General features: G+C 37.6%; 1 protein-coding gene across 4 annotated transcripts in view; it reads left to right on the top strand.

The window, feature by feature from the left end:
• GRIA2 (glutamate ionotropic receptor AMPA type subunit 2) overlaps positions 1-16,512 on the top strand; it is a 94,258-nt gene that overhangs the window by 48,217 nt on the left and 29,529 nt on the right. For all 4 annotated transcript variants that reach the window (XR_009747301.1, XM_061475833.1, XM_061475811.1 and 1 more), the window contains exons 5-6: positions 3,246-3,299; positions 6,836-6,997. Coding sequence is in view for 3 of the 4 variants with exons in the window: in XM_061475833.1 (XP_061331817.1) it covers positions 3,246-3,299; positions 6,836-6,997 (216 nt within the window). In the remaining variant the exon portion in view is untranslated. The remainder of the gene's footprint in view (positions 1-3,245; positions 3,300-6,835; positions 6,998-16,512) is intronic.

Genomic DNA, 16,512 nt, shown 5'->3' with positions numbered 1-16,512 from the left:
TAACTCCATCTGGATGCTCCCATATGGTTTTGCATAATTATTATTTATAAAAAAGTAAATCTCATTAAGTAAATCTATTTCAGAACCTATGTAATAGACTACATTATATGTAGTTGATACACTTATATATTGCGCATTATAAATAGTTAGATAATGCCTAGTGATTAGTTCTCCTTACACCTAGAAAGTGTTTTCTACTTCTAATACTTTTTGACATCTTGTGAAAGCTGTATCAACAGCTTCTGTTTTTCATTTAACTCCCTTTAGAGTTCGTGTTTCTAAGCTCTTTTGGTCATTCATACTGTAGTTTTTGTCTCCCTCTTAAAGTGTGTTAGCCAAAATTGGCTGCTGTTTTCCATAGCTAAGGCCACCTGAGCTTTAGACAAAACAGAAAATTATGTCTTCTCTCCACCCACACGTATATAATTTGCCAAAATACTTTTTTTTTTCTTTCTTTTTCTCTTTTTTACAACAGCATCATAGTGCTTTGATTCAAATTATTGCATTACCTTCAAATCCACCTCTTCAATCCTAGTGTCTAGGAAGGTCTTACTGTCTGTATCTTACTAGTTCTTTCGTGCATGCAGAGCACAATGGAAAATTGTAAGGGTAGCTCCCTGCTGGCTTGTGAGACTGTGCAGCATCTGTAAGAATACTGCATCAGAGTGTATGTGTATTGGTTTGAAGTTTATTTGAAGGGCTTGTTATTTTGGTCTTTGTTACGAAGGTTGTTATATTTTGGAGGGGCTCAGGGCATGAGCAGTGTCCTAAGTGGAATGCACTGTATTTGTCTATTTTATTTGGAATTTATATCCATAAACTGTTCCTCTAATTTTCAAGATCGATTTGAATTTGATCCTGTTCTACAAAGCATTTGCAGCCTCCCTGTCATTCATCTGCAGTTTTTTTAAATCATATTTTCTGACTTGTTGCCCAGGTTGAGAAATGTACTGAGTAGAGCAGTGCTTGAGAGAAACAGTACTTACAGGTACTCTTCAGCTGGTTATGTGTGTCTTTTCAAACAGTTGTTCGCTTACCTTATTGCTTGTCCATGTTCCTTTAAGGGCTTGTATGATGTCGTACAGGACAAAAGCCTTATTAGACTCAAGATACATCACATCTGCTACTTCTTCATTATCTGTTAGGTTAGCTGTCATGCCAGAGAAAGTTTCTTTGACATATTTTGATCCTGACAAGACCTACGTTGACTGTTTATCCTCATCTTATCCTATAGATTCTTTTAAAATTAAGTGTGTGATATTACTGATAGAGAAGTTTGGCTGACTGCAAGTTTTTTTCAGTTTCTCCTTTTAATACTTTTTAAAGACAAGAGCCCTCTTTACCCTTTAGGTGACACTCATTTTTACTGTCTTGGTTTAGTAACAGAACTATTTTTTTCCTTGGCTCTTCGTAGTTTGATTGCAGCTCTGGGATATTTTTCTTGTCCTAATTGTACTTTGATTGATTCTGCCTTGCTTTGAGTCTTAGTTTTTTTTCAACTTATCCTCACATAGTTGTGCTACTCCTTAAGCATACAGATGGATAAAGCTTCTGTTTCTTAAGTCCATTATGCTTACATTCTGTTTCTGTGACTTCCTTTTCTTACATAAAAAGGTAAACCCCCTTTCAATTTCTCAAGTAGCTAAAAAAAAAACTTAAAATAACTGTTTTCTCTATTATTTGTCTCTTAAAATGAGGGTTTGTGCTGAACAATGGATTTCCTAGCCTGTAAGTATCCTTTCAGTGTATTCTTCTGATTTTCTTTTCTAAAAGCAGAATATGTACTTCAAGCCTTGCTTAGCTACCAGATTTTTGATTCCTGTCCCCCCCCTTCAAAAAAAGACTGCCACAAAAAAAAAAAAATATCAGCAATTTCCTTCTTTTTATGACTCCTTGTATTGTCAGGATCCCTTTTCTTTTTCTGTGTATTTTTACTGAGACATGTGCAACAGGCTTTCTGTTGACCAGACTTTTCTTAGTGCTGAAGTTTTATTTGCATTCTTGATACATAGAGCAGCAATTTCTCTACTTTCTTCCTTGCTTTTTACTCCTGAAGAAACTTATTGTAGTTATTTGATTTATCCCACTAACATTTTAAGCTATGATGGTAGCCTAAGGTTCACCCAGTTACGTTCTGTTGTCCTTGGATCTTTTGTATAGTCACACGATGTGTTTGTGAAGTGGTTTCATCATTCTTGTTTTTTGTCTCATGTTCTAGTTTCTTTTCCAGATTTCAAAGATCTGTGTAAGTTGAAACATTTTTCAGTTCCCCAGCTCTTCTCAGACTAGTTTATATTCCTCTTCTCTGCTTTGGCAGGTCGGTGTTACCATGCTCTTCATTACATAGCCTCTATCTGTCTCTTCTGAGCAAGCTTCTTTTGCTGAATCTCATTTCCCACAGATAACATCCTTTGCACAGCTTTGCAATTACTGCCACTTCTTGTCTGTCCCTGCTTGAGATGCTAGTCTAAACTAGGGACACTGGTGAGCACCTTTTATGTCCACAGCTCCTTCATCATGGTTTTTGGAGAATATTCTCAAGAGTTTTAACTGCCAGCATCCTTATAGTTCACACGGGTGAGTGGCACAGGGCAATGTTTGAGAAAACCAGGTTAATGAAAGAGTACCCAGTGGCAGTGAGAGCAAACTTACTAGCCATTGATCCAAAGACTTACAGCTACTGGTTGTTTTCTCAGATTCTAGTGACGAAGAAGTGTTCAGGAGAGCTATCTGTTTGGTCTAACTGAAGTTTCTTTGGAAGCAGCAGCTACGTAAGAAATGTATCTCAACTTAGTTCTTAAACCTTTAATAAGTAATGAGTTTTAAGCAGTCTGAACCAAGTAACTGGTTTAGAATAATTAAGTTCATATATCATGTATATATTCATATATATGTATATATTCATATATCATATATATATATTCATATATGTGTTTGATGCCTGCTCTTTTCTGTCCAGGTTGTGCCTTTAACACACAGCATAGTAATTAGCATTCAGCTCTTCTGTCTGAAGTGACTGTCCCTCTTGGGACTTGGACTTCAACATGACTAATTTCCACAAGCAGAGTGTATGTTCAGTGATGTATTAGGTAAAATAAAAAGTAAAGCACAGAACAAACTCAGTATTGTGTACCATGGAGCACATAACAAGATTTTGCATTGTAATACATTTTGTAGTTTTGAAGTTGCAGTCCGCATAGCAGCTGAACATTCTCCATTACAAGGGTATTTCTTCTTTTTTACAGGTTATCACAATTGGTAAACATGTTAAAGGATACCATTATATCATTGCAAATCTGGTAAGCATTTTTAATATTTAAAATACCTGTATTACTCATTTTACTGTTTATGGACACATGAACTGGTGTTTTGTTTTAAATGAATTTTAGAAAATAGAAAAAAACTAAATGTCTTTATCCTTGCCAAATGAATGAGCATGTTGAGGTGGTATTTGTTTTATTGGCTGATCCTTTTCAGGGCTTAAATGCCTCCTGTGATATTCCCATTGGTGGGAGTGAAGGTTGCTCAGCACCTTCAGCAGAACTTAGAATCATAGAATAGTTAGGGTTAGAAAGGACCTTAAGATCATCTAGTTCCAACCCCCTGCCATGGGCAGGGACACCTCACACTAAACCATATCACCCAAGGCTCTGTACAACCTGGCCTTGAACACTGCCAGGGATGGAGCATTCACAACCTCCCTGGGCAACCTATTCCAGTGCCTCACCACCCTAACAGGAAAGAATTTCCTCCTTATATCCAATCTAAACTTCCCCTGTTTAAGTTTGAACCCATTACCGCTTCTCCTGTCACCACAGTCCCTAATGAAGAGTCCCTCCCCATCATCCCTATAGGTCCCCTTCAGATACTGGAAGGCTGCTATGAGGTCTCCACGCAGCCTTTTCTTTTCCAGGCTGAACAGCCCCAACTTTCTTAGCCTATCTTCATATGGGAGGTGCTCCAGTCCCCTGATCATCCTCGTGGCCCTTCTCTGGACTTGTTCCAACAGTTCCATATCCTTTTTATGTTGAGGACACCAGAACTGCACGCAATACTCCAGATGAGGTCTCACAAGAGCAGAGTAGAGGGGCAGGATCACCTCCTTTGACCTGCTGGTCACGGTCCTTTTGATGCAGCCCGGGATACGGTTGGCTTTCTGGGTTGCAAGCGCACTCTGCCAGCTCATGTTCATTTTCTCATCAACCAACACCCCCAAGTCCTTCTCCGCAGGGCTGCTCTGAATCTCTTCTCTGCCCAACCTGTAGCTGTGCCTGGGATTGCTCCGACCCAGCTGTAGGACCTTGCACTTGTCATGGTTAAACTTCATGAGGTTGGCATCAGCCCACCTCACAAGTGTGTCGAGGTCCCTCTGGATGGCATTCCTTCCCTCCAGGGTATCAACCAAACCACACAGCTTGGTGTCATTCGCAAACTTGCTGAGGGCGCACTCAATCCCACTGTCCATGTCAGTGATGAAGATGTTAAACAAGATCGGTCCCAACACCGATCCCTGTGGGACGCCACTTGTTACTAGTCTCCAGCTGGACATTGAGCCATTGACCACAACTGTTTGTGTGCGGCCAGCCAGCCAGTTCTTCATCCACCCAGTCATCCATCCATCAAATTGATGTCTCTCCAATTTAGAGACAAGGATGTCTTGTGGGACAGTGTTGAACTTCATCCCTTTTCCCTTCATCAAACTTCATCCCTTGTTATATGTATTTTAGTAGAGTAGAATATGGAAATCAGGAGAATAACCTTCTGCATTATGGGCCAATACATTCATTCAGCAAACTGCTTTTTCTTCTCTCACCTCTGAAGTACTTAAGAATTATGGTTTTCAGTTTGCTTTCTGCTAGGGTAGTGAATCTCAGCTTTACATGTCTTCATTCCTTAGATTAGCTTGGTAAACAGTTTGAATGAATCTTTTCTTGAACACAGGTGATCAGACAGTATAGCTAATAGTGTTCCCAAGGGGGAAAGTTCAGGAAACTCACTAAGTTCTGTCAAGGTAATTTTTTTTAAATTTGCGTCTGAAGGTGAAGGGCCATTTTACTGGCATTAAACTCAACAACACTTATCTTCTGAAGCTGTGGAATTTAATCCAGTGTTTCTTTGTAAAAGACAAAGCAAATTCTGCAGACTTGAATCCGTGATTCTGTTCCAGAAAAGAGTTTTAGGTTTTGCATGGTGTGAGTGCATCTAAATCAATTTCTTTTTCATCATTTATTCTTGGACTATGATAGTGTTTGATATGAATTCCAGCAGGGCACAGAGTATTGTAATTCAGACTCTGTCTTCCTTAGTCCTTTGAGGGGCCTAGGAAACAGAAGAACCACAGTGTGTCTATCACACTTCAGACATAACTCCTGTCTACTCCCAACCTTTGATCAAAACACTTCCCCCCTCCAGGAGGGCCCTTTTCTGAAGAATCAAGTATGTTGCTAGACAGGTGCAAAGATGCCTTATTCTTTAAGGGCCTTTTTAAAAGCAGAACAGTGGGGTTTCATTTTTATATTTATTAACTAATTTTTTAGGATAAAGAAGTTAAGGTATTGATATTTCTAATGCAAGCATAAAAGTCTTATAAAATTTGAAAATTCTCTGTTAGACATTGTTATTTTGCATTGCAAATGTTGTATAAATAGTATTTTGAATCTTGAAGGAAATAGAGATTTTAGAAAGAATGCCAAGTGTATTTTGTTATATTAACTGGTTGTTATTTTAGCCATTGCTATAATTTTGTAACAGTAAGATCTAAAACTTAGTAAATCCTGTATTTTAAAGCTGGATAATATGTTTGCTTTCTACAGATTTTTACACTTTAAAGCGAATTCAATACAGAAAGTTTGTAGATCTTTTGTATAAAATATATATAGCAATGATTTTAAAATTATATTTTTCTCTGTTACAAAGCTTATCTGGTACTTAATCATATCCCATCTTCTTCACTAAATCTAGCTTCTTTCTTCTTTTCTTGGTTGTATAATGTTCTATAGTCTGATAAGTCACAAAATTGATTTGTTTTAAGAATAAAATATGCTGATAGAAGAAGTGAAAGTACACTATGAAAGTTCCTGTTCAAATGTCAGGCTCACAGTAATAACGAAGGAGGTTTCATGATCCCTGTAGAAATGCCTGTACTAGCATGCAGCAGCACATTGTTGATGACTGTCTTTAATATGCAGTAATGAGAACACCTCGTAGAGCAATTCTAGCAATTTATACTAATGTGGTCTGAAGCTGCTACTTCTTTTTATGTTCACTCAGACCATTCATTTAAACCATAAGGTCTGAAATCAGTCTTTCATGTAAAATCATTTGTATGGCAAGTTTGGGCACAGAACATGGAAAAAAAGATATACCTACTGTTTGTATGAATGAGGAGTTCTTTATACCAGAGGGTGGAGGCAGGAGAGATGGTAAGTCCTTCCATGTGCTTTAGCATTCCTAACAAAAAGAGGATCCAACTGTGGCTGTAACTATTTCTGGCTAAAACTTGCTTGCCTGTTACTCATGTAAGTGTTTTCTTTCTCATTTAAGCAGTCCCATTGAAATAAACAGGTTTGTTTAGGAAAGTAAACATGGCAAGGACAGATCCACTCAGCCCTTGCTCTATAGAGGTGTATGTCTAGTGAGCAACAAGAGGTGTTGCTGACTGGTGGAGCTGACCACTTAATCCTGGCAGCCCAGGATTTAAACCTGGATCCTGTTTGAGGAAAATGTTGGCTTACATTTCTGCAGTAGAAGTCATCTGGTAACTTTTTTTGTATATGCTATTGAGAAATCTGCCAAAACTGTTTGAATAACAGACGTAATGTTTTTCTGTACCTAGGGATTTACTGATGGAGATTTGTCAAAAATTCAGTTTGGAGGAGCTAATGTGTCCGGATTTCAGATAGTTGACTATGATGATCCTCTGGTGTCAAAATTTATACAACGTTGGTCAACCCTGGAGGAAAAAGAATATCCTGGTGCACACACTAGTACAATTAAGGTATGTCCTATATTTGTTTTAACCATGACAGATGTACCGGAAGTGAGGGAATTAGAATAGAAAGACAAGAGACAATCAGCTGTGCCAACACAATTTTCTATGTCTCTGGGGTATTTCTAACATTCTCTGTCATAGGACTGTTGAGCAAAGAAGCTGCACTGTCAAAAATATTCAAGACAACTTTAATTTTACTTGTGTCACTGTAAATCTGCACCTAGCAGCTTGTTAGGTAATTGTTTGGGATGTGATGATGTAGTAAGTATCTACTGACTTTTTTTTTGTTGGTTTGTTGGTTTTTTTCCCCTCTTTCTCTCTGCTTTGAAGTGTTTTAAAGGCTAACATGTAGTCATATGTAGGCTTCCAGAGAGCACAGATCTGGCAGTTTCTGATATAACATGGTCTCCCAGAGAAATGCTAGGACAGTTGCTTTGAGACAGATGCCTAAATCCTGCAAAGACTTCTAAAATTAAATGGTATGCCTGAGGTACAGAATCGTGGTCTGATTTCAGGCCTGAGTGACAAAAGATGTGACATTGGGCAAGTGGTTAAACCTCCTTAGCTCAGTTTTCCCTCTGGATAAGACAGTGATAATAATACCTTCTTACCTTCTGGACCATTATGAGAATGAGTTAAAGTTTGCAAGATGTTAAAAAAGAATAATACAATTTTAATGCTGAATAGTTTTTCTTTTAAGTAATACAATCATAAATTTTATTAAGAGTAAGTATACTTAAAATGTATTAAGACAAAAAGGTAAATGGCAAATGTTCTAGACATAACTTTCTTCTGTGCTATTAAGCATGTTCTTGATTTATAATGAGATGGATAAGGAGTTTCAGCAAGAAATGGAAGAACCACTCTTTAAATTCTGGAACAAAAATCCTTTAAAGCCCACAAACCTTGATATAAATTAAAGCATAAAGCTTGTAGGGTCCTTTTTTTTCTGAGTCCAAATTTGGGGGCGACTTAGTTAAAGCTGTAGTTTTTCTGTGGTTATTTTTGTATTTTAAAATGTTTATGAAAGAATAATTTCTCATTTGATGTTTGATAAACTAGTCTGTGTCATGCCTTTAGATACATTCATATTACATAAGTGAAATATATGCAATACGTAGTGCTGTCATTTAGGAAAAAGGGAAAGGATGTGACTGATTAATAAACTGTTTTGTGTCTCTGATTTTTGAGTACTGAAATCTACCTACCTATATAACAATCCCACCAAATCATAGTCTGGAAATAATCTCAGTGAAATGCATGACTGAAGTAAAAAAGGGTAACTGAAACCAAAATGCAGTTTTTCTCATCAGTGGAAAAATAAATCGGTGGGACAGTGTTAAGGATTCCAGTCCTCCAGCAGTCCTTCCAGTAGGGGGAAAAGTGCAGGTTTGTTAGGTAAGATGGAGTGGTTGCAATATTTTATTATGCATTAAAATCCGTAACTTTGTCACAGCTATTCCTTTTATTTCTTCCATTGTAGATCCTTTGAAGTCTACTAGAAATTGAAAGGGATGAAGGAGATTATTTGGAATATCTTATATTTTGAGTTTTATTTTATTATGGATAGGAAAAACAAAGTAGTACTTAGTTTCATGAATTTCATTCACTTAAACCACATTTTAAATTCAATTAAAAAGGCTAATCTGTCTTTATATATTGTCTGCCCAAGGAATGTATAGGATCACGCTGGTAGTCAAGAGATTGGGTTCTATGTTAAATTACCAGAGAAGCTTAAAATGTTAAAGGTATTGATGGGGGGAGGAAGAAATGTGGATTTATGTTGCAATGTTTGGAGGGATTGATTGTATCAGTTACTGTCCTTCTTTGTGTACCTTTCTACATTTTGCTCTTACATTACTTGTTCTTTTTTCCTGCCATTGCATGTAAGGACAGAGATATGTCAAATTTCATTCCCATCCTTGAGGGGGCTGGAGGCAGAGCAGACTCATAGAAATCATAAAATCAGGACAAGAAAGTCTTTGAGCAGTCGGTCACTTGGCCCATCCTCCCTATCTAAAGACAGAATCAGATATACCTATGCAGTTCCTGTGGAGATTTCAGAACTTCCCCAAGCCTTCTGTTTCAGAGCTTAAATAGTCTTTTGTCCTACATAAATCAGCCTTTATATCACCTAATTCCATTACTCCTTTATCTGTTTCTAATGGATATGAAGTTCTCCTTTTTAGCTGTCCTCCTACATTTGAAGATGGCGGCCATATTTGTCCCTGCTTTCCTCCCTGTTAAGCTAAATAATTCCTTTTCCTTTGAATTTACTAATTCCAGATCCTGTTAGTCATTTTGCTCTGGAACCTTTCTAATTGGTACCCGTCTTTGAAATTCCAGGCTGGGTACTGCACTGCATCTGATTGTAATGCTGTAGAAATTGAAGTAATGGCTTCATGTATCTCAGAGGTAGTGCTACTTTTAGGACTTCCTTTTATGTTAAGTTTGAGTTTTTTTCTCTTCACCATCATGACACTGTTGAAATACATTTATCATGAGATACACACTTAACAATATCTGTGCACTTGATCGTTCCCTTAAAGTACAGGATTTTTCATCTATTCTTGTTGAAATGCATTCTGTGCCTGTCCTTGAGCGTACCATTCCTTCTTATATTAATTTTCTAGCTGTGTTTGTTATCCTTTACTACTTGGAGTAGTGTATGAATACCTAAGTTACAGAGCAGGTTAACTCTCTGGTCTCACATTTGTCCCTTCTGATTTTATGTGATCTTACATATAACCTTTTTTCCCTTTTGGCTTTAAGGCAGTTGTCTAAATTGTCAGTGGCTCTAAATGGGCTTTTGCCACTAGTTCCTGTGGAATCTAGGGAACTGTCATTCTGCATGAAAGAGATAGGAAGGCTAATAGAAGTGTTGTCAATACAGAAATGAGAGGAGATTACATGCCTCTGACATGTAACATTATCCCAGGAATTCCATAACCCAGGGATTGCAGAGTTAATATCCCAGATCTTCTTTCTAGGAAAAAAAGTGCATTTCAAAGGATTGTGCTCTTCGAGAAAGACAAACATTGTTGAAAACCTGTTCCACAGATGTGCAGAAAAGGAAGTGGCTCAAATTGCTTTAAAAATGTATCTTCAAAATTTGTAAAGTGTTAATTGTAAGAATTTGCAGTCTTAGGACATAGACGAGAAGAGACACTGATTGTGTTTGTTGCTGCACTGTACCTGTACTGGTAAAATCCGTAAGATTTGAAGATTAAGCAGGACACTTGAAACTAGTGCTTTGCTGTCATTTTACAGAAGGTCTTGTTATTTTTCAAAACTAAAGATAATATACCGTTTACCTCAGAGTAAATTAAAAATGTAATTAAGGGGGTTATCAGTCTCTGCATGCCATTCTAGAACAGCTAATAATGTGTAGATCTTGAAATGTACCACTGAGCCTCATGGCAAATTTCTTTGTCAAGTAGCAAAACAAAAAACACATTGAATTTTATAAAGGCCTAATAATAACAAGTTGAAATGTCCTTTTGATCCATTACTGTGTATTTACAAATATGCCGGGCTTTCTGAGCCCTAGTGTTATTATGTTGTAAGGCAAAGCTCTTGCTGGTATGGAAGGACACTGAAGGACAACATATCCATTCACACATTCACATCCAATGGCTCCAACTTCCTGATCTGGTTAAACTCATTCTGTTTGTGGGCAGCCTTTGGTCTAAATCCAGGAAGAAGCTCAATTCTTACCTCTGTGAGGCTAGTGAAACATGCTAAGTTGTTTTGGATTTGTGTGGCAGAATTTGGGGGGGGGGGGGGGGATGGAGGGGCTACTAGAGTGGCCTCTGTGAGAAGCTGCTAGAGGCTTTCCCAGCTTCCTCCTTGTCCAATAGAACCAGTGCCAGACGGCTCTAAGATGGACCCACCCTGGCAAAGGCCAGGCCCATCAGTGATGGTAGTAGTGCCTCTGGGATAATGTAGTTAAGAAAGGGGAAAGGTTCCTGCCAGGGGCAATTGCAGCCAGGGAGAGGAATGAGAATATGTGAGAGAAACAGCTTGCTGACACCAAGGTCAGTGAAAAAGGAGGTGCTTCAGGCACTGGAGCAGAGAAAAATTCCCCTGCAGCCCATGGTGAGCGGGCTGTCCTGCTGCAGCCCATGGAGGTCTTCCCTTCCAACTGAAATAGTCTATTCTATAAGCCATCCTACTTTGTGATGAGCTTTTCTAAGAGCAATGTTAGGCTTGGTGCATGCAAGAAGTATCTAAGCCAACTTGTGTATGATTTATACAGAAACTACGTGCAGTATGCAGCAAAGAATTTGGGGCTGTCTGGTTGAAGACCTGAAGCAGCTCAGGCTCTCAGAGAACACCATTGGGTTGGAAGATGGTAATAACCCCAGTACTCAGTGCAGCTGTTTTTGATGGCCAGGACTGCTTCAGTATCTTTATCTTTCAGATGTTCAGAATTCATACAATTGTATTTCAAATTCCATAATCTTTCCCCTCACACATACACTTAATGCATAGCTAAGATAACAAAATGGCAGGTTGGTTTTGTCTTCTGATTCTGCCTTCAATAGTTTCACATTTTCAGGTCTCTTTTTTTTTTTTTATGGCCAAGTCATAGAATCATAGAATACTTTGGGCTGGAAGGGACCTTCAGAGGAGGTCATCCCTGCAATGAACAGGGTCATCTTCAACTAGATCAGGTTGACCAGAACCACAACCATTCTGGCCTTTAATGTCTCTGGGGATGGTACATCCACCACCTCTCTGAGCAACCTGTGCCAGTATTTGACCATCCTGATTGTAAAGACTTTTTTTCCTCATGTCCAGCCTGACTAGTCTTTTAGAAAATTATGACAAAATCTGATATTTGTGGAGTTTTTTATTTGAGGGTTTATTTTTTTGTGTGTTCTGTGCTTTTGTTTTTCTCCCTAAAGGTAATGTGATTCTAGAATTTGAAGTGTTTATATCATACGAAACAATGTGCTTTTTATGGTAAAATTGCAGAAGTTGAAAACTGCCAATCTTAAACTGTAATTTGGGAAGAATACAGATTGTAATTGAAAGTAGCTGGTTTAACTCTTCTGGTGCTGATTTACTTCATGGATGGAATACAGAGACTATGTAGAAAAATAGGAAAGTACATACTTACCTTGCAGAAATAAATCAAATCTGGATGACTCACTGGTAATAAGGAACAAGGAAGGATGAGAACAGTGAAAAATCTTACTCAGATTGGAAATTCAGAAAGCATTTGGTCTAGATATAGACAACTAAGCAAAAATGTACAATTAATGAATTAGATAATAGCTTCATTTTGGGTCATGCCTCTTATGATTGCAGTGTGTTGGAAAACAGTTTTATAATGCCAGGCGTTTTAATAAGAGTTGTAAGTAATATTCTGTTGCAGTTGCTACAGTTTTAAATGGGAAAATACAATTGATTATGCCTGAATTCAAGTAGTCTATAATGATACATAAATAATATTTTTTAAAATTGTTAATTTCACTATTTATTATGTGATTTAATCAGGAACTGAACTGAAGTAAATTTATTTTTTTTTCAAAAGCCCTTGTGAAACTGTACATTTATGAAGTGTTTCTGCCTGTGTTTTCCAGTCCTTGTGTTTTGGTTTCCTGGCCATAAAAAAGATCTTTAGCAGTTGGCATTCTAGCTGTCTGATTTCACTGAGCTTTTGAATCTCGGTATTCAATCTTCTCTCCTTGCAAAAATGTGTATGAAAAAATGTGGACATAAGAAATGTCGGTGTTAATGCTTCTTTTTAATAGCTGAAGGCTTTTTTTGCATAAGTGATCACTTATTCTGCAATAGTTCGTTTGGGGTTTTTGTTTTTTTTGTTTGTTTGTTTAAAGAAAACTCAATTAAAGAATGGAACATTTACTCTGTGAAAGCAGTGAGTTGTTTGAGGCAATCTTTGTAGACTTTTCTTGGACATACAAAGGACCTATTGACCCAGATTTCTCAATCCTGCAAGTGAAAGTGGATGAATTGTGCTAAAGCAAAAGTATTTGCAAGGCTTGAGAAGACTACAGAGCCAAGTCCTGATGTCCCTGTGTAGCTCCGTTTCTTTGAATTTGAATCTAATTTTTTTTTTCTTAGTAATTACAAGTGTTTAAGGATCTTCAGCCAATATAGTGCAATAGATTCCGCCTGCCTGTTTTCACAGGAACTTCTAATTGCTTTTTTCAACCAGCAGTTTACCTGAATATAGTTGATATCAGCAGAAGATACTTACTATTCCTTCATGCTTTAGCTGTTCAGCAAGATCAGGCATACCTCTTAGCTTTACCAAATCAGTGTCAGTTAGGACAGGAGAGCTGCATGGGGAAATGAGGGACTGGTACACAAAACTATAGTAGGAGGAGGAATGTGTCATTTGAAAAAAAGGGGTTAGCAAAGTGGAAAGAACCTGTTGGGGTGTAAGTGAAAGGCACAGAATAATGGTGGCAGCTTGAAGCTGGAGAGGAATTGATGGCTGAATGTTTCTTGGGTTGGGGGAGTAAGGAGGGGTAAGCACTGATGATTGGTTATATGGATGAGGAGAGGAGACATGCAGGCTCATAACTTGGGTAAGGCCAGTATTAAGGACCAGTTAATGTAGTAGCTGCCTTTATTAGCCAGTATGGTGTGGCAGAAAAGCAAACATGAAGTGTTTATTATTCTCTGACAGCAACTATTTCTTGGTAGAATCAGTAACCTGGTAAGATTGATGTATTTAATTCTGTTAGTATTTTACTTGGAATTAGACTGGAGAAAACAGGAAAAAGCATTTCATCTTGAGACAATAGGCAAATACTTGTGCTGGTTGTGGTAGATGAGAATTGGTAATGAGAAGGGAGGTGGTGTGGTTTAGCGGTATTGGTTTTTTGGTGGTTTTGTTGTTTTTTGACGGGGGGGTGTCTCTGTGGTGTTTTTGTTGTTGTTTTGGTTTGGGGTTTTTCTGGTTGTTTCTTTTTTTGTTGTTGTTGTTTTTTTTTCTTTGAATTGAAGACTTGAAATATTACCACTGGTTTTAAATGGCAAGTTTTGGAAATTTTTAGAACACCTGCAATGTATATGATGAGAACTCTCAGATCCTATTGGTTTTCAATCTTCACCTCCTGCCCACAGTAAGTGAATTTGTAGAAGGTGTATTGTAATATGAGGTCCAGGTACTCCTCTTATCGATCTTACAGAGAATGCTGATGATTCATAATCTATTAAAACCAAATTTAAAGTTCATTTAGTGTGGCTTTATTTAATAGCCTAGTCAAAAATTCCAATCCAAAGAATCCTCATGTGAAATTCCAATTTAGAATCATTTATGTTGCAGTGTTGTACAACTTCCAGCGTAAGTTATTTATTTCCATTAATATATAGGACTTTGTTGACTGTGATTGAAAATAGTATAGCTGAACAGCCTAATGGAATTTTCAGGTTCTTATCATTCATATAGTATCAGTCGTTTTATAAAACAGAATAGTCTAATCTGTAATCTTTCTTCTACCATTTTCATTAACTATACCAACCATTAATTATTTGACTAGAATGCATTTTTATGATCATCTCAAGAACTTTCTCTTGGTTAAAAGCTCAAGTCAGGGATATTTACCATACTTGTTAATGCTTGTATGTCCGTTTTTCTCCCCAAAAGAGCACTGGTTGAAGACAATATTTCAGAAGGGGATTTTGTATTTTAAAATTTATATCTGCTGTAAGTCACATATGCTTTCTGATTTAGAGCTAACCTTAACTTATAAAGAGGAAGTGACTTCTGTGATGGGATATGGGAATTTAAAGAGACATAAAAGTATTAGAACACCATCCCCTCAAAAAAAGCCCCTACACCTCTTACCCTTTAACATTTAAACGTTCATACTAGCTTTTTTCAAATCCCTTCCTTACAACATGGTTTCTCAGAGAAGTCTTTTGCCTTCCTATTTGTGCATTTTCTTCTCATCCTCTGATTTACTTTTCTCCAGTTGGGTTTTATTTTTCACTATTAAAACCATAGGCTTCATGTTTTGCTACTGGATCCTGCTGATATGTAACACTTTGAAAAGTGACATTCTTTTCTGTAGCTTAGCCTTGAAGAAAAAGGTTTTATGTATTGTCCTGGGTTCAGCAGTAGCAGTCATGTTTCTCCTCCTTGGTAGCTGGTGCAGTGCAGTGTTTTGACTAGCTGCCTTCTAAGCAGTTGACCCGGGTTCGTTTCCCGGCCAACGCACCAGGGAATCCTGGGTGCTGTAGGCTTTTAGCTAAGCAGGGTCGGGCTCGGTTAGTACCCTATGGTTTTACCTGCTGGATCACGGAGAAGACATGACTGCTACTGCTGAACCCAGGACATGTATTCATATGGTGATTATTACAAAGGGATATGTTTTCTTTTCTTTACAGTAATTTAAAGGTGATTTTATCATCAGTGGCATTTCTGTTTTGCAAGTGCATTCTGTTTGAAGGTAGAAGTAAGATTACACAAGTAATTGTAAAATGGAATTTATTTTGCCTGTATGCATATTTTCTACAGGCAGTGGCATGAATTAGAAGTCAACAACATCTTTTTATTAGAAGTAAAATGCTGTGGGTTCAAATACAAATATTTGATTTTATTTATGCCATTAATAAGATCTTACATTGTTCTACTTCCTCCTGGAAGACAGAAGGTTCCCTTTGTTGTTAAGACTTTTGCCCAGATCCATAATGTTTTTCTTCTGTGACATCTTTCGGACGGTTTGAAGAAACCTCTGTTTTATAGCAGCATTAGGTCTTCTCTTTGGCCATTGCATTAAATCTAAGGGAAGACCAAAGTACTTTAAAACCTCTGTCCTCAGTGTAAAATAGGAAAAAAAAAAAAAAAAAGCAGGTACCTGCACTCCTTTTTTTCCTGCTGAATTAGCACTTCTAATAACCAACGACTCAAGTGAGAAGAGTGTTCTTCTGGATTTGAAGTAATCATGAGGGAGGAATTGCAGTCTGGGAATCTCCTTCTTACTAGAGTAGTAGGTGAAATAAGTAGAAAGGCCAAGCACCTTGGGGTTCATAAATACTCTGATCTGTACTATATTCAGCTTTAAAAGCAATGAAAGAAGGTCATTTGCCCTATAAATATCCTACAGTGGGAGTGTTGGGATAATTCAGATGACCAAGTCTTGGCAGTGTCTGCTGGATGTGCTATGAGCTTGTCATTCAAATAAGTGTTCAGCTTCCAGGGATTTAAGCTTAAGCAGGTGCCTAGTTACTGGGCTAGAAACCAAAGCTGTTCTGGGTGTGCCCAGAAAGCAGCCTTTCTACAGGAAACTGAGATACGTGAAGAGCATAGACACATCAAAAAAATCAGTTTTTCTGGATAACAGTTTTGGACCTGAACACTTCAGTTTTTGTAAGGTTGCTTAAGGCACTCTATGCATATGATGTTCTGCCCAAAACATTATGGCATTTCAGTACAAAAACACCTATTATTTGTTAAGCTGTTCTGTGCACCAGGAATGCTGGAATTGGATTTAAATAAAGGGTAGCATCAAAAGGTAAATTGATCTGACTCTATAACC

This window comes from Pezoporus flaviventris, unplaced genomic scaffold, assembly GCF_033815535.1.
Source record: "Pezoporus flaviventris isolate CSIRO_AGI_PZ_B2104156 unplaced genomic scaffold, CSIRO_AGI_Pfla_v1 ptg000002l, whole genome shotgun sequence".
Classification (NCBI taxonomy): Eukaryota; Metazoa; Chordata; class Aves; order Psittaciformes; family Psittacidae; genus Pezoporus; species Pezoporus flaviventris.
The sequence above is the reverse complement of the archived record's forward strand: the minus strand, read 5'-3'. Positions and strand labels throughout refer to the sequence as shown.